Source organism: Lepidochelys kempii, chromosome 11 (genome assembly GCF_965140285.1).
Source record: "Lepidochelys kempii isolate rLepKem1 chromosome 11, rLepKem1.hap1, whole genome shotgun sequence".
Classification (NCBI taxonomy): Eukaryota; Metazoa; Chordata; order Testudines; family Cheloniidae; genus Lepidochelys; species Lepidochelys kempii.
This window is the reverse complement of record NC_136390.1, coordinates 37,064,514-37,083,622: the sequence shown is the minus strand read 5'-3', so window position 1 is coordinate 37,083,622 and position 19,109 is coordinate 37,064,514. Positions and strand designations below refer to the sequence as shown.

The 19,109-nt window shown below is 39.6% G+C and overlaps 1 protein-coding gene across 1 annotated transcript in view; it reads left to right on the top strand.

Moving 5' to 3' along the window:
• The window catches only part of LOC140895608 (sodium channel protein type 2 subunit alpha), a 204,535-nt gene that overhangs the window by 68,020 nt on the left and 117,406 nt on the right, over positions 1 to 19,109 (top strand). The window contains exons 2-8 of the mRNA XM_073305731.2: positions 1,750 to 2,074; positions 10,836 to 10,954; positions 11,339 to 11,428; positions 14,973 to 15,101; positions 16,140 to 16,231; positions 17,262 to 17,498; positions 18,420 to 18,483. Coding sequence (XP_073161832.2) covers positions 1,802 to 2,074; positions 10,836 to 10,954; positions 11,339 to 11,428; positions 14,973 to 15,101; positions 16,140 to 16,231; positions 17,262 to 17,498; positions 18,420 to 18,483 — 1,004 coding nt within the window. The 5' untranslated portion in view covers positions 1,750 to 1,801. The remainder of the gene's footprint in view (positions 1 to 1,749; positions 2,075 to 10,835; positions 10,955 to 11,338; positions 11,429 to 14,972; positions 15,102 to 16,139; positions 16,232 to 17,261; positions 17,499 to 18,419; positions 18,484 to 19,109) is intronic.

Sequence of the window (19,109 nt, the reverse complement as noted above, 5' to 3'; positions counted from 1 at the left end):
TACTGTTTTCATTTTATCAAGCAGTATGAAAGATTAAGAAGTACATCTCATGATGAATAGTTAAATATACTTGAATATTAGGGCTTAACTACACAATTAGTTTGCAGCTGGGGGGTATGAATCTAATAGACACTAGTCTGCCACAGTTTAACTGTTCGTGTGGACCCTGCTTATGTACATTAACAATTTGTTAATGGTCTTTGTTCTAATCCTCTAGAATATTGGACTATATCAACTGAACTGTTAATGTGCATCAGCAAGGTCTATATGGACAGTTAGAGCGAAGCAGGCTAGTGCAGGGTAGATTCGCACCCCAGCTTGCCATGAACTTAATGTTCATGTAGACAAGCCTTTAGTATTGGTTCAAAATATATTCGATATTTTTAAAGCAGAGTGGAAAGTAATCTGCTATCAAGTTATAGTGGATATCCAGTGTCTCAAATAAAATAACTTTACAGAAAACTAACGGTGAATATTCTGAAAAGCTCCCAGGGCATAAAAACAGGGCTGTTTTGGAAAGTGTTTTCCAACCATTGGACCTAATATCATAAGGACTTAACTACGTGTTTAGCTTTATACATTCTGAGTAATACCATTGATGTCAATGGAACAACTCAGTGTGTACAGTTAAATACAGACACAAACCTTTGTGGGATTGGGGTCTCACCAATGGCAACTGTAATAAATTATTTTTTCTTAACGGGGCTGCTGGAATTATTGGGTCACTTCAGGAAACAAATGGTATTAGCCTTTATTACTTACAACATTCTGAACTACAAAAAGTAAAGCTGATTGTCAAGTTATGAACTTTTCTCATTATCTCATCATACTTTTGTTTATGAAGTTGGCTTGATCATCAGAAGAATTCAGTACCGATGGGTTCCGTGGAAGCCAATGAGAACTGCAGGTAGTTAACACCTATGAAAATCAGGCCAAGTATATGCAGAGGGCACAGCACAGTTTACTGTGACGTATAAGGCTGTCTGTCTGCAAAGACAGATCAAGGAGTTGTGAAACTAGCAATGAAGATTGTATGTATAGTCTGATTTTGTTTTCCTGACTTTTTAAAATTGTATTGTCTTGGGTTTTCCTCAGGCAGGAAAAGTAATAAATTTCATGCAAATTTGGTCATGGTCTCTAGTTAACTTCAATGGCTTCAGCTGTGAAGTCCCTATTGCTTCCCCTCCAGTTTTGCCAAAAAGAATCGGTGTCACTATGCCAAAGATACAATTTGAATGGAATGGAAAAGCTTAAGTGGTTAGCTTTTTATTAGGTAGCTGTGAAATAATTCAAGTCCCTTACAGTACAATGCTTTAGGAGAGGGTAGGAGGCAAATAACAGTAATTGTAAAGATTTTAGTCATTATTTGTAGCTGTCCATTCATATTTTAAGTAGGTAACTTAAATACATACCAGAAACTAATAGTATGTATTAATGGCATAAACTTTATTATTTTCAAGAGTTTGATTTCTGCTTTAGATCTGATCCTGCAGGACCTGCTACTCAGGAGATAAATCCCATTGATATTGTGGCAGAAGTGGATTCTTATGCAGTGATCTTATGCAGTTAGGTACCCAGTTTCCTCAGGTATCTTTTTGAAAAATCTCAACCTTAATGTTTTAGATAGTTTACATTTTCAGTTACTGGTAGGTAAAACCAGATAAGCCATTAAATAAACTTCAGGGAGTGTTTTGATTTTTGTTCCTATTGCATTCTTGTTTTCCTAACTTTTTTTTTCTGTTCCTCTAGAACTTTTTTATACAAGAGGCTAAACGTTAATTAAAATTTGCAGAATGAAAAGATGGCACAGGCACTGCTGGTACCACCGGGACCTGACAGCTTCTTCTACTTCACTAGAGAGTCTCTTGCAGCTATTGAACAACGTATCACTGAAGAAAAGGCTAATCGTATCAAACAAGACCATAAAGATGATGATGTCAATGAAGAAAATGGTCCAAAGCCAAATAGTGACTTGGAAGCAGGAAAGACACTCCCATTTATTTATGGTGACATACCTCCGGGAATGGTGTCTGAACCCTTGGAGGACCTGGACCCATATTACGTCAATAAAAAGGTAGCTGTTTACTAAACCTATTCTTATGCTGCATCTGTTGAATTTAATGCACTGTTAGACTTTGAAACCTACTGTAGCATGGGAGTGGCCAGCTTGGCAGCCTCAATGAAAGTCATGTACATCCTGTGATGTCACATACACAAATTGATTTTTGTGGCCACAGTATGAATTTATTTGTAAATGTTCCATTTTTGGTAGGATGCGCTGCTTTTCGGTGATGACCATTGTGATAGACACAGGCCAGTTGGGTACAGCAGAGTAGCCCTATTGGGATCCAGGAAATGGGCGGGCAAAGCCTGCCCACTGCTAAAGGATCCCCCCCAGCCTAAGGGGGGGGTCCACAGGACCTGGAAAACCAAACAATTACGGGGGACAACTAATGAACAACAGGGACAGGAGTCAGAGTAACAGCCGTGTTAGTCTGTATTCGCAAAAAGAAAAGGAGTACTTGTGGCACCTTAGAGACTAACCAATTTATTTGAGCATGAGCTTTCGTGAGCTACAGCTCACTTTCGCGGTCAAAGGGTCAAACGAAGGGAACTGGATGGGGACACCGAGCAGAGGACCCGGACAGTGCCCACTGCTCCTCAAAGGCGTCAAGGGAGTCAGTGGACGCCGCCCAGAGGAACTCTGCCCAGAGGCGTGAACGGACAGAGGATCGGAAATAGGCCCCACAGTCACAGGAGACTGCATCGGCCAACCTCCTCACCCTGGTTTTATAGATGGCCACTTTAGCCAGGGCCAGGAGGAGGTTGACCTACAGCAGAGTAGCAGAAGGCAGATTTTCTGGCCACTGGATTAAGTTTTCTGTTCCTTAACTGACCAGAGTAGGGGCTGTTCCAGGCTAATGAGAACACCTGACTCCAATTAACTTGCAAAGAGTCAGGTGAGGCCAATAAGCTAATGTGACCACCTGACTCTAATTAAGGCCCCTCTAATAATATAAAAGGGCTCACTCCAGTCAGGCAGAGAGGAGCCAGAGGAGAGGAAGTGTGGCTGAAGGGCTGGTTAATGAAGACACCCTCAGGTCATTGGTAAGGGAGTCCTAAGGTAAGGGTGAAGAAGGGAGAAGCAGGAGAGCTGTGGGGAAGTGGCCCAGGGAAATGTAGTGACTCTGGCAGTAAAAGGTTGGCTGCCAACAGCTGCTACCATTAGGGTCCCTGAGCCGGAACCCAGAGCAGAGGGTGGTCCCGGGTTCCCCCCAACCCACCACTACAGAAACACCTCATGGGAGGGGAAAACAGGTCCCTGTCAGGACTGGAGGCTAAACTGTTTTGGCATGAGGCCGTAGGAGCAACAGAGACTGTGGGAATTCTCTCACCAACCTCTATTGCTGGCTTATGATGAAAAAGGCTCAGTAGACTGTATCCCTGGCCCTAGAGAGAGAAGGGATACGTGGAGGGTTGCAATGAGTCTCTGAAACTAGCATAAACCGCCTGGAAGCGCGGGACACATGGGGACAAGGTCGGAGCTCTGCCACACCATATATTCCTCAGAGTGCTTGCCATCTGAGTAGGGGAGGGGGACTGGTTTGCCTTCCTGCTTATTGCTTCCTGCTCCCTGTTCCTGTTTATGTTCTGGTTCCTGTTCCCTGGACTCAGTTCCAGTTTGTGTGTGTACACATAGTGTTGAGTATATGCAGCTACTCAGTGCCTGGTGCTACATACCTGGCATTTGAACAGTTATATTTTGTTCAGGCTGTTGCTGACTTACCTAGTTCATGGTAATTACAGGTTTTGATTGACCACCTACCTGCGTGTTTCCCTTCAATTTCCTTGTGTTTTGGGATTGCTGTTCTGGGTTGCACCAGCATGTAATATTATGGTGACTAATGCTTCCTTTCTTCAGCCTATGCTGCCTGTGCATCGTTTGGCTGTTGACTGGTGATGGAAAATTCCAAATAATGTGCAGATCCTGCAGTTTTCCACTGTTTAGGCTGTGTTGACATTGATATTTATGATGGACTCTCAGAGCCCAAGTCCTTCTTTGATGCGGCTGTGCAGAGTCTCAACAAGTATTTTGGGACTGGAGATTCTGTTCGGCTAAAGAGGAAAATGTTTTTTCATGGTCGACAGCAGCCGAACAAAACTGTATGTGAGTTTGCATGTTTGCAGTGGTTGGCCCAGGACTGTGAATTTGGGGATGGTATGATCATGCTCAGGGATATTTTGTGATTGGTGTAGCAAATGACCAGTTGGGCGAATGGTTACTGGCTGAAAAAGATGCTGGAATTCTAACTTTTGATCCCATGGTTGCTAAGAGTGTGGCATTTGAGAGGGCTCAAGATGAAAGGGGTTCTGTGTCTCAGACTGCTGCTACCTTTTTGTCTACGCTTAAACCATCAGCCGCGCTCCCTACTTCCATCTTCCAGAATCGTACGACACATGTACTTCTGCCCTACAGCTTTGGCAACAAAAGTTAACAGCTCCTCATTGTTTCCACTATAGTAGTGTGGATCACTTGGCCAATTTCCCTGCTCGTCTAGGTAGAACTGCTATGTGCTGGGCTTGTGGGAAGGAAGGACACTTGACATTAGTGTGCTATTGTGCTCTGTTTCACAATGATCTAAGGCCTCAGTTGCATACTGTGAATGTGAAGTTGCATTAGATCACCTTTACCCAGGACCCTAATATTTTCTTTATGATCTTCTCATATGGCAAGGTGCTAGAGCTGTTATCCTGTATTGTAGAAATTAATGGTACACTGCTGAAGTTCATGGTAGACAAAGGTGTTGTGATTAGTGTTCTCCCCTTTGGGTTAGTTCATAATCTGGACATTAGCCTGACTACAATGATTATGAAAGCTTGGAAATTTGTATGTTTTGCAGACAGTGGATGAAGCTGTATGCTCTGTGCTCTACAAAGGCATAGCCTTGACTTCAAAGTTTTATATTGTTAAAGGTGGGGCTACAGATGTTCCATTATTGTCCTGTGATCTGTGCTTGCAGCTTGGTGTTATGCATAAATTAACACAGGACAGCTAACGTGTGGTTATGTCAGCTAGAATAGAAAAGGATATCCAGTGTATTGTTCAGAGACCCAGTGGTTTATTTAATGGTAATAGTGTTTTGTCCATGGGATATGTGTATTCTCTGCAGTTGAATTCAAACACCAATCCCTTTGCACTGCCTGTATGTCGTATATCTCCTGCATTTGTGGACAAGATCTGAACAGAATTGCAGCTCATGAAAGATAATGGTATCATTTGGGAGAAGGGTTCACAGATTGGAGCTTACTCACATGATCTTATACAAGAAAAATGGTGACACTTGAAATACACAGATTTTAGGGCACTTACTAAGTATGTGAAACATGAGTAGTTTCAATTGCTAGTGAAAATGAAAAAGGAAAAGTTATTTACTTGTTCCCATAATATAAGAACGAGGGGCCGCCAAATGAAATTAATGGGTAGCAGGTTTAAAACAAATAAAAGGAAGTTCTTCTTCAGTCAGCGCACAGTCAACCTGTGGAAATCCTTGCCTGAGGAGGTTGTGAAGGCTAGGACTATAACAGGGTTTAAAAGAGAACTGGATACATTCATGGAGGTTAAGTCCATTAATGGCTATTAGCCAGGATGGGCAAGGAATGGTGTCCCTAGCCTCTGTTTGTCAGAGGGTGGAGATGGATGGCAGGAGAGAGATCACTTGATCATTACCTGTTAGGTTCATTCCCTCTGGGGCACCTGGCATTGGCCACCGTTAGTAGACAGGGTACTGGGCTGGATGGACCTTTGGTCTGACCCAGTATGGCCATTCTTATGTTCTTATGCTAACCTTCAAAGAGATGACATGCCAGATTTTTGTTGTGTTGGATTACCGATCTGATTATTGGCAGATACCTGTGGCTGAAAGTTCACAGTGGTTACTGACTTTCAGCGTGCCATTTGGGAGGTACTGGTATCAATGACTGCCTTTTGGCTTAATCTCTGCTCGTGAGGTATTTCAGAGAGTGGTCTCTTAGCTCCTTGATAATATCCAGGGTGCAAATTGATATTTGGATGACACTGTCTTTCCAAAGACCCTTCCTGAGCATAATGCTATTCTGGATCAGGTGCTAACTCAACTCCAGTACGCTGGCAAAAAGTTGAATGTGGTCAAGTGCAGTTTGCAAAAGATCCTGTAGCTTTTCTAAGGCATTCTCTGTCAGCCAATGGTATGAAACTGACACCAGAAAGGCTACAAGTTGTTGTTTTGCTACCATTACCCACTGATCATAGCAGTTTTTGTTCCTTGGCCTGGCTTAATACATAGGAGACCATCCTCCATTTTAGTATCTTTGCCAAGCTGCTGTGGAATTTAATAGGGCCGGGGACAATTCTTTTGGACTAAAGAAGCAAAGCAGTGTTTTGAAACCCTGCATCAAGCCTTCTGTGGGATCCAATCCTGTGCTTATTTTGATTCATGGAAAGCCCGTAATGAATTCAGACTGATGCATGTAATTGGTGTCAAGTACAGTTGTGCTCTAGGAGGCATGGCTGGTTTATATTTGCATCCTATACACTCATCCCGATGGAAGCGAAGTATTCCCAGATTGATCTAAAATTCTTGGCTATGGTTTTTGCTATTTTATGCATCAAAGTCAACTTAGTGGAAAGACATTTCACCTTAGAAACTGATCCTGTGCCTATTTTGGGCCTCTGTGATAAAGCCATTGACCTGCTGAATGTAAGACTGCTTCCCTGGTTTATTCAGTTGCAGCAGTATGACTTTGATTTGGTACACATTAAAAGTCATGGGTATGCTCCTGGAAGTTTTGCTGGTTTGGTACCCTCATATGCAGAAACAGCAGCATATACCGTATGCTTTTTACTGAAAGATATGCCAGTTGGCTTAAGGCAGACTGCTTGACCTAACTGTTCAAGATGCTAAACTGTGCAAGGTGATGCATGCTGTACCAGTGGACTGGATGGATGCAGTCCTAAAGAAAACTTTGTCTATATTCTATAAAATTTGTTCTGACCCTATATTAAAGACATGCCACTTGACATGCAGAGGAGCCTGGGAGATCATCCCAGCAGCGTTGCAACAAACAGGCCTAGATGTGGCTCATGAAGGACACTTGGGAGTTACAAAGATGAAGGAACTTCTGCATAGTTATGCTTGGTGGGCAGGGCTGCATTCAGGTATAGACTGTTGTGTGAAGGCATGCTCAGTTTGCACAATGCATAGAACTACTGGCTCCTTAGTAACTGATAATCATGGGAGAGAATTGAAGTGGACATTATAGGCTGCTCAATTGGACTGTGTGGCACTGTTGACCATTATAGACTATTACTCACGTTACCCCTTTGCAGTCATTATTTCACTAGATGCCTCAAGGAAGCTCATTTCTTTCCTAACCACTTTATTTATGATGTTTGGCCTACAATAGACTCTTGTGGCAGATAATGGGGAAACCTTTTTTATCAAGAGAATTTGAAGGTTTTTCTGACAGGTATTGGTACAGTGCATTATAAATCTGCTGTGTACTATTTTCAAAGAAGTGGGATCGTGTAAAGACTGCATGGGACTCTGAAGTAGCATGTAGATGGCATACTGGAGGAATGTCAAGATACACCCTTCCCTGTTGCACTGTGTCATGGTTTAGAGGATGTTCAGAGTACACCTCATGAAAGTATTGGAGAAACCCCATTCTATTGGCTCTTCACCTGGCCTATGAAAACCAAGTTGTCTATGCTAATGAAAGAGGTTCATCCCACCCCTTCGCCATTCTCAAAGCTGACTCATGTCATTAGGAAATATGCAAGTCTCAGAGAGCATATCCATGCAAGACTCTATGCATTCTATCCTGGAGAAGAAGTGTATCTTAGATGAGGATCTGGAAGTGTTTTAGATACTTAGGATGTGATCTTGCAGGCTGTAGGGTATGGAGCATGATGAGTGCATCCACCACAGGGAGAACATATTGTTAACCAGCGAGATATACCCCTACTGAAAGGAGAACAGATAGGGAAGAGAACACTCTCTTTCAGCATATGATGATGTCATGTGGCCAATTGGGAAGTTGTGTCACAGCAACAGCATCTACCCCTTTAGTTTAATTGGTTCTACATAGAAAGTGAAAAGTAAAGAAGAGCTAGGGTCCCTCTGCCTCATTCCCGCATGAATAATATAAATTTATATGAAAGTAAATGGTTAATGACTGTAACTAATTGGTTTGGGATCAATATAAAAGTCTGGCACCAGTGAAGAAAATTGCTTCTTTTCTACTAAGCCCTACTAAAAAGTTAATATTTTCTGTTGTAAATATGTAAAGACCAGTCAACATGACCTATTACTAAATGTTGCTGTTGATCTTAGGTTTTATAAATGCTTGTTTTACTAAACATTAAGCTAAATTTGAACTTGACAGGATCCTGTTAAGGCTGCATAAGTTTATAAACAAATAAAATTGTTAAAGCCTGTTAGCACCTTTATTCTTTTTTTCTTTTCTTTGCAGGAGTTCCATAGCCTAGGTCCACTGCTATAAAAGGTGTCCCTCCAGTGCTTGCAAGCCTTCCCCTATTGGTTAACAGTTTCTTTGTTCAGCTGAAATGTAGTTGTCATGGGAGATCATGGATGCAGAGGAATAATTGATCTCTTGGGTACCTAGGGCTAGTCTTATGGAAAGCACCTTGAATTGTGTTCAGTAAAGAGCAAGTATAGAGCATGGAGTATTGGGGTAATGTGCTCATGCAACCTGCATTACTAAGCAATGGGGTGCTGCTTTTTATAGCAGATAGTGCTATTTCAGGGCTATTTCAGTTTTAGATAAGAATTACAATAATCACACATGGAGGTTACAAATGCATGCACCATTGTAGCTAGATCTGAGTCTGATAGGCCAGTTCTTATGGAAGTGGATGGTTTTTAACAGTCTATTTAGGCATCTAGTAAATTTGACCCCCAATGATGAAAATGACCTGATGAAACAATCTGAAGTCAAATGTCCTCAGTAATAGGAATGTTAGAGGAGGGAAGTTCTTCATTCTTCCCACTAGAATCACCTTAGTCTTGCTTGGGTTTGTATTTAGGCAGCTTCTCTATATCCAAGTGCACATTTCAACTAGGCATTGAGAAAGCTGGGAGAGAGTGCTATTTATACTTGATTTAGGGCAGCAACAGAACACATGTAATTTATATATTATTGATTCTTCAAACTTCTCCGTGTTTCTATATATATGTTGAATAATTTCAGTGAAAGGGTTGTTTCAGCTAATTAGCTGTTGTTTTCCTTTCTGAATACTTGAGGTTAAGTGGTGAAATAAGAGATATAGGTGTGCAGCCCAATCCTGCAAATACTTACACAAATAAATAATTTTATGGCTGTAAGTATGCCACTGATGTCAATGGGACTACTCACATGAGTAAAGACACTGACCTTGTATGTGTTTACAGGATCAGACCTGTGAAGAGGAAACAAAGATTTTTTTAAAAAATATACATTTCCAACTGGAAAATTGACTTTCCCATATTCAAAATAGTACCAATAGAAGAAGACTACTAAGGTGACTATGGAAGCCATAGACTGATGATGAGATGGGGGGAAGAAATCATGAGAGAATGCAAAATGGGAAGTTGATGCAGAAGATTGTGAAACAAAGCTGAAATCAGTTTGAAAAAAGAAAACAAAATTAGAAGCAAATTGTGGCTGTGCAGAAATGAACACAAAATAATAAAATTATGCTTTAAATACATAATCAGGAAGAAATTGAGAGAAGGAAGGAATTTATAATTTAGGAACAGGTTATAGTCTATAATTAAATCCATACACCATCTGTGTAGGATGGAATCTACAAGTAAGAAGATATAAACAACATGAAATAGTGAAAGAAAAAGAATGACTTCCTCCCAATTTAGTACTGGAGTTTAATAGTCCTATTGGATCAAAAGTAAACATAAAGGATCAAAGGAAAAAAAATAGAACTCCAATTTTTAAGAAAATAACACGAGCCAGAAAAAAATCAGTTTCTCAATCTGACAATAGTAGCAGGCAGAATTCTAGAAATATGAACAAGGAAAATAGTCATAAAATATCCCACAGTTTCTCTATGACTCTGTTTGACTCTGTCTCCCAAGTGTCTACCAGTTCAACAGTCCTAATGGTAGTTACATTGTGCCACTGAGAAGACAATAAATCCATAAAACACCAGGGTGTGTCTGCTACACAATTCTAAAGTGCTGCAATGATTAAGTAAGATGAACCTAATATCAGAAAGTACTTGACTTGCACAAATGGCCATTCAGGTGCTCAAAACAGGTATTATTTGAGAGCTAAAGTTCCTCTTTGGACATTCAGTTGGACCATGCGTGTCAATAATATCATTGGGTTCATTTTTCACCTTTAAAGAGAGATTAAAGTCATGCCACTGTTTGGTTACAGTGTAATCTTCTTAAATTATATTTCTCAGAGAGAGAGAGTCTGTCTGTCTAATACTTTGCCTCCAGTTTGTATTATTCTATCACATATCAGGTAAATGTAGAAATAAAGATTTCTTTTAAAAGAGTGAGTGAGACCGTGAATATCTTTATTATTAATTATTATTATTATTATTACTATTCCTGCTGAAATTTTTGACCTGATGCTTGTTTGTGCAAGTAGTTCCATTAAACCATGAAAAATAAATGGGACCACTAACATGAATAACAGCAGCAGACTCAAACTGGGTGTTTATAGCAATGCTGTATATCAGGCAACATAAACATATCTAACAGTGAAAATTACTTAATTGTGATTGAAAACGTTTGTTCAGACTTTCTAAATGTATATTTTCCTTTTTCCAGACTTTTATAGTATTGAATAGAGGGAAGGCAATCTTCCGATTCAGTGCCACACCTGCCTTGTACATTTTATCTCCTTTCCATCCTCTTAGAAAAGCAGCTATCAAGATTTTGGTTCATTCATATCCTTTTCATGTAGTTTGTTTAGAATGGGTATGTTTTTAATATTTAGTAACATTGGGTTGTTTTAAAATTGAAATATGTTTTTGTTCTTAATTTCTCCTCTTAGAGTAAATCTGAATTAAATTAATCACATTGGTTGAACCACCAATTAAATTCAGTGGAAGAAAAAGATAATGTATACTCCTAGAATACAGAATTAGCATAAACAGCCACTGTTTTAATATTTTTCTTATAACTTTAATTGACAGTTACTTTTATGAAATTCCTTAATTTGTATCATATACATTTATTAACAGTCCATATCCTGGGAAACTGCTTACATTTCATGTGATATAGTTTCTTGCATTTAAGTTGTCATCATATGTTCCTTAACAAAAATCTACATTATTCAGCATACTTATTATGTGCACTATTCTGACTAACTGTGTATTTATGACATTGAGTAAACCTCCAGATTGGGCAAAGAATGTAGAGTAAGTAAAAATGATGTTATAAAGTATATATTTGCTTCACAGAGATGTTGAGAATTAACTAATTAATGTTTGTGCAATATTTGAAAATGTAACATAACATATCAAGAGCTGAACCTTTTATTTATTTATTTATTTATTTATTATTTCTAAAGTTAGACCTTTGCTTTGCCACCCAGCTCTCTTTAGCTCGAATCACCACATGTTATGCATGGCAGACTCTGGTGGAAGTAAGGCTGTGACATTGCCATAATTTTAGCAATACAAAGTTCTCTTCACTGTTGGTATAAACCACTTATCTACTGAGATATGTTCCTCTTTTACTTAGAAGGAAGATAGCTATTCAGAAGAAAAATAATACAATTAGTCTCCCTAAGATGCTTTTCTTGGCCATCATGAACCACCTACTTTTCTTTAAATATAAAAATTAAAAATGGGTCACTGACTTGAATTCAAGCAAAGGGCAAATACATGCCTTACAATTTTTCCCTGATGGGTCTTGCCAATGTATCTAATTCCTGACCCCTTAGAAGTCTTCCACAAAGGGAAAATAAAATATTCCTCCAAGACACTTTCATGAAAGGGCAACTCCTCCCAGGACCATTTTCTAAAAACCTCTGCTAGCCCCACTGTAGTCCACAGTATAGGAACAAGTCCAAGTGTGGTGCACTTCATCAATTCTCACCTAGAACACAGTCTCTAGTGTCAGTGCAGATCAGCCCAAAGCATAAAGGGGCTATAATTTTCTCCTTCACTCTTCCACTCCAACCCTGAATGGATCCTAGACAAGAATCTGGTCCCAAGTGTTCATATGACTTTGTTAGATCTGTCAATTGCTTTTGATGTCTTTGATTATGAGGTGTTATTGCCTTGCTTTCAGACTGTAATGGGAGTGGATGGGTCTGTTTTTGGGTGGCTCCATTCCTTCCTTGCCTGATCATTTCTAGAGGTTGGAGTTGGGCATTTACTCATGATCTTATTGACTTCAGCAGGCTTTGGATCAATTTCTAGATCTCTATCTAATCCAACCAATTAGTGTTGTCAAATATCTTATCCAGTGTATGTGTGAGATTGACCCTTGGATGAGAGCTAGCTAACTGAAGCTTACTCCATGTAAGACAGAGATGAAGCTGTTAGGTTGAGGGAAGCTTCCAGAAATTATGGTGATGACCATATTTTCCAGGCTTTTCTTGAGTGTGTGTTCATCATTAACATAAACAATCTGAGGATATTATTAATGGCCAACTGCCATTAGACAATCATATATCAAAAGTCTCTGAGGAGGCCTTTCTTCAGCTTCATCCAGACAGGAGATTGTGATAGCTTTTATTAGATGTGACCCTTGCTAGTATAATCCAGGCCCTGTTCCTCAATGCTGAATTACTTCAGTGTGCTCTGCAGTGCTCTACACCTCAAGTCAATTCAGAAAGTGAAACAAGTGCAGAATGCAGGAGTCTGCTTATTGAATCATGTTTCTCAAAGGAGCACATGACGTTGGAGCTTCCTGATCTGCATTGGCTGCCTGTTTGATTCAGGATGGAATTTCAGGTGTTACTTTTTATAAATAAAGCCTTAAGCATCTTTGGATTTGCCTGTTTTCAAAAACACTCTCTCTCTGTGGACAAGAAGGGAAGTGAAGCCTCTCAATATAAAAGAGGGAGCTGCTAATGGAGAGCCTTGGGGAACCATCAGTTCTGGAATGTACTTCCACCTCAGCCCTGACAGAAATAGCCCAGGTTTCTTCAATTTCAGGGCATGCTCAAAGGCCCATCTCTAAGACCTAACACCCGTTCTTAATCCTGGATGGAAGAAAATTGACTTGAGGTTGTTTCTGTTGCTTCTTATTTTTTTAACAAAAGCAACTTGAGGTCATTTTTAGACATTTTTAAAATGTACAAGAAAACGTGTTATCTGTCACTTTACAAACTGGAAAGCTCTATAAACCAGCCTTTCAGGAGGGGATGCAGGGTGTGGGCTCTGGGAGGGAATTTGGATATGGGAGGGTGCTCGGGGCAGGGGGTTGGGTCATGGGAAGGGTTTTGGGGGTGTCACATCTGGGTGGCGCTCACCTCAGGCAGCTCCCTGCCTGGAGAGGCAGGGACAGGCAGCTCTGTGCACTGCTTCCACCCACAGGTGCCTCCCCCACATCTCCCATTGGCTGAGGTCAATGGTCCTAGGTGAAGGGACAGCCATGGGGACTCTACTGCCCCGCGAGCGCTGGCTCCACAGCTCCCATTGGCCAGGGACCATGGCCAATGAGAACTGTGGGGGCGGCACCTGCAGGCGGAGGCAGCGCTCAGAGCTGCATGGCCATGCCTCTGCCTAGGAGCATTGACCTCGGCCAATGGGAGCTGTAGGGGCGGCGCTTGGGGGGCAGTGTGCAGAGCCACCTGGCCCATGCCTCTCCGGACATGTCGCCACTTGCGGGGAGCTGCCCGAGGTGAGTACTGGCCAGATCCAGCACCCTGAAACCCCTACTGCAACCCTGCCCCAAGTCCCCTCCTGCACTCAAACTCCCTCCCAGAGTCTGCGCCCCAGCCATGACCCCCATCCCTCTTAGTTAACTGGAATTTTTGACTTACCAGCAACCCCGCCCCCCGCATTCCCCAACATGCTGTATAACAAAATCTTTTACTTTATATTGTTTTTTCTCACCTTCTGAGCCCTGTCCATTTGGACTTATGCTAACCAAGGATGTTTTATTTACAGACAGATATAGATGAAAAATAGCACCATCAAAAATAATTTAAACTTTCTTTACCGTTTCTAAAATATTTTTTCTGTAACATACTTAGTCATACACAAGAAACATTTGTGTAGGGAGGTATAAAGATTTTTATCTTCACTTGTTTGAGACAACCTGCATAACTCTAACTTGAGGATTTGCCATTTGTGAGTCATGCCCTCAACTCTTGTTGAGAAAACTTGATATCATGCACGTTTATATATAATATAGCTATGATAATTTTTTTTGTCCTTCTGCATTGTGTGAACAACTTTCTTTGGCTGGAACCGTCTTTGCAATCCATCACTGCTGTTTCTTTCTTGGCTACAGAGGTAACTGAAGAGCAGTATAACTGCTCCTCCTTCATAAAGTGCTGAATGTACTGCCTCTATATTGCACCAAGTCCCTGCCAACTCATGCAATGCAGATGCAGGAGTTTAGTCAGGATGTCTCCTGGCCAGCCACCAAATAATTGGAGCAAGGATTGTATCTCACTGAGAGTGTGATGTATGCAGACTTAAACTGCAGATGTCCATGGTGTAACTTTTCTTTAGGTAAACAGATTTTCTGTGCCCAGACATTCTTTGAGCTCTAAATTCACTTAAAAAAAAATAAAGGAGAGAGACACAAAAATGATGTTAGTTAGAAGGCACTGGAATCTTGTAGTGGAGGTTTAATGAACTGTCTACTAAACTTGATCCAGTAGCAGCAAAGGTAGTATATTTAAAAATTAATATTTTTGTATGACTCTCCTTGTGATTATACTGACACACTATTGGTTGATTAGGGCCATTAACTCTTCCTTGGATATTTTTTTCTCAGGTACACTTTTACTGGAATTTATACATTTGAATCCCTTATAAAAATTCTTGCAAGAGGCTTCTGTATAGATGGTTTTACTTTTCTTCGAGACCCCTGGAACTGGCTTGATTTTACTGTTATTGCATTTGCGTAAGTAAAGTAAAAATTTTAAAAAACTGACTGTGGAATGTCAGTTACTTCAAAAAAAACCCCTGTTTTTGCTGTATTTAGAGTGATTTGTAGCCAAATCTTGTTACATCTTTTACACACTTACATAACGTACAGCAGAAATGATATTCACCCACTAGTATAAAACAGAAGTCATCCTTCTATCTTCACTGCATAATGTAGCCAACCTAGTCTACATTAATTAGGTTTTCAAAAATAAAATCAGGGTTGTCCACTTCATTTGAAATTTACATTTAACTGGTAGTCCCTATAGCTTATTAATATAGGGCAAACTCCAGTGAAAGGAGAGAATTACATATTAATGTAATTCATTGGCTTTAAGATCACCAAAAAGGGCTAGATAAAAGATCCAGGTAAGTAGCATAAGCACTTGTAATGCCAACAGACCCTGGTCGTCAGTGGGCAGGATCAAACCTAGGACCTCTGTAGCTTAGTACATGAGCCTCTACTGCATGAGCTAAAAGCCAACTGGCTGTTAGCTAAGGCTGTAGAGCCGACTCATTTTATCTCTCTAAGTGGTCTTGGTGCCACTAGATGGGACAGAACACCACACATTGGAGGTGTGTGGGTTACTCACTGCCTGCGTTCTGAATAACTTTAATCCTACAGGCATGTAACAGAATTTGTAAACCTAAACAATGTTTCAGCTCTTTGCACTTTCAGAGTATTGAGCTTTGAAAACTATTTCTGTAATCCCAGGTAAGAAGTACCTGGGGAGTTAATAAATTGCCTAGGGAAGTTGTGGAATCTCTGTCATTGGAGATTTTTAAGAGGAGGTTAGATAAACCCGTGTCGGGGATGGTCTAGAACAGATAATACTTAGTCCTGCCATGAGTGCAGGGGAACTGGACTAAATGACCTCTCAAGGCCCCTCCCAGTGCCACGATTTTATTATTCTAACTATAAGGTAGTAGGTCAGGTGTTAGGCCCCAGGTATCTCCAGCTGTTTAATTTTGTGTATACTGTCATTGTGTTTGTGTGTGAACTCCCCTATTACAGATATCTGACAGAGTTTGTGGACCTGGGCAATGTCTCAGCATTGAGAACATTCAGAGTTCTCCGAGCATTGAAAACAATATCAGTCATTCCAGGTGAGAGCTAGGTTAAACACTGAGGCTGACTTTAAGGGTTTTATGGGCTTTTCTATTATACTTGATCCATTAGCAGTAAAGACAGTTCTTTTAAAAATTACTGTTACTGAGTGACTCTCCTTGTGAATTCTCATGTTTTTTAACATAAGTATTCTTGCTTCCTGGCCTTTAGACTTTTATACACACACAAAAGAGGAGTCCAGATTTTAAATTTGACTTAAAGATTCCTTACCTTTCTAACATTTTCTTTTAACAATCAGCCTTTAAGTTTAATAAATTCATTCATGAGAAAATTGCAGTATGCAGCCTGTGTAATTTTAATCTTAGGATGTCAAATTTATATCCTCCATTAGAATCCAAATTAATTATTTTTTACTTTTTCTTACTACTATGAAATTTAGCATTTATTGTAGGGATACGTGTGATTGAAAATTTCAATCAGTTTTTTTTTAAAGTAGAATCACTAATAAAGAGAAAGGAATAAGATAATAAAGAATAGCACGGGCACTGCATGAGGTATTTATTATCTTAAAATGCCTTTCTTTACCAAACCATCTCCAGTTTGATAGGGTGCACGATAATACAATAGCTAAAATTTACAACATAACAATATCTTTACTTTTGCTATACCAATGTATTGTGTCATTGAAAAAACACTGAATGTATTGTGTCATTGAAAAAGCAAATGTTTGGAGCAAGAGGCATCAGCAAAAAAATTTAAATTAGAAATATTTTTCTTTACATGGAATTCATTTAAAGTACAACTAATAGTCACTTGTTTTTCTGTGAAAATAAGTGCTTTGGAATATGTGCCACTACTTTCCATTCATACTTTCAAATTAACCAGTGTTTAGCTAATCATTTTTTTTCACCAATTATGAGACTTATTGTGTAAAATTTTAATTTTAAAAACATTGCAACCATTTATGTAGAACTATGCATGAAATCTTTAATAGCTAGAACAACTCATATTAATTTATGTCTAAAATAAATTTTTAAGATCACAGTAAAAATCCCTTTCTGTTTGCAGGCCTCAAGACTATTGTGGGAGCGCTCATTCAGTCTGTGAAGAAGCTCTCAGATGTAATGATCCTGACTGTGTTTTGTCTGAGTGTATTTGCACTAATAGGGCTGCAGTTGTTCATGGGCAATTTGAGGAATAAATGTTTGCTGTGGCCCTTAAATGTATCTTCTTCTGAAACTCGATTTGCTCCATTCTTCATTAATGACACATGGTTTGACTGGAAGGCGTACATTGAGAAGAAAGGTAAGAATTACTGCTTTAAGTTGTTAAAATGTTTACGGTTGAAGTCTCCTGTTGACTTACCTTACTCTTCTCAGGGAGCTGGAGTACTAGAGTTGACCAGAAAATGCTCTGCCATTGATTTAGCGGGTCTTCACTAGACCTGCTAAATCGACACCCACTGCATTGATTATAGCAGCACTGATCTCCCCAGTAGTGAAGACAAGCCCAAGAAGGATTGTGATTTCAAATATGTTTAAGCAGTAGGAACAGATATACCAGTATGCCTAGAAATAAAGATCAGATTCTCTGAAAATCTGTCATTAAGCTCAGAATTCTTTCTAAATAAAACTTTTATATTTTTTACAATGTGTGGTAACTTGAATTATAACTGTACGTTGATATAAGCTCCCTTTGGACTTGTCTATCAATAAGCTCCTTTAAAATAGCTCTCTTGCACTGCTAGTGACTATAGTATTCATTTGCAGAGACCTTTCCTTTAAGGAAAAGGCCTTTGTGTTGTCTAACTTCTGAGCAAAGACTGACTATACAAGTTGTATGAAGATTTTATGAAACATAGTGTACTAGAATCAGTCAACACACAAGTATGTTTTATATGTGAGTATATTTGTGCACCATTCTATCATGCATGCTTTTGGTAGTTTTAAATGAATGAGAAATTAATATTAACTAGAATATTAACAATAAGCTATATTTACAGTTGTAGGAACGTTTGTCTTATTTTCTTGAAGTGCACTAGTTTAAATTCTTATCTTGACAGTAAGCCTAATCTCTTATGTTTAAATAACTAAATTTCGTGAGTCAGTTTTCTTCTTAGCAAAATGGGTTTTACAGCTACTGATGTTTATCGTACAGCACTGTAACTAAATGCAGCATTCCTTTCGTTCAATATTATAACGTTTTAAAATTCTTTTTTCTTAATAGATCATTTTTATAGTTTAGACGGACAAAAAGATGCCCTGCTTTGTGGTAATAGCTCCGATGCAGGGTAAGAAATGTTGTATGTTATACTGTGGCTTTGTATAAAAAAGATGTAACCTTTTGGCAACACAGCCGAAATCATTCATTTAGCTGGCTAACTGCACTGTCAATCAACCTATATTCTTTCATATTAGAAAACATCTGAACTAAGTAGGTAAAAAATTTACAAAATATTTTTAATATCAGTTTGCTTTCCAGAGACCTGTATTGGACTTGAAAATTCAGTTTCAGCTGACAGCAGTTGTACTATGAATGACTTAAAATATTTGTCTCCATCTCTTCCTTGTTAGACAGTCTTCGCAGTTGGCATTTCCCATCTCCACAGCAGCTAGAGGGAGATCAGATCTTTGTTCTGAGCCTGGGCTTACGGAGAGCTCTGTAGAATTCTCAGCTTCCAAACTGCACACATGGCAGCCTCTGGGCCTCCTTTTGTAGCAGAGCTTTCACAGGATTTTTTAAAGATTTGTAACTAAATGTCTCCCAGTCTATTCACTGGCTTCAAGGTTTTTCTCCTCAAAACTGTCAAAACAAAAAAATATTTTCTTTTGGCATTCTGAGGAAGGTTTGAAGGACAGCCCCTCTGCTCCCCCTCAGAAATGGCAGACAGACAACACAGGGAACCAAAACGGTAAG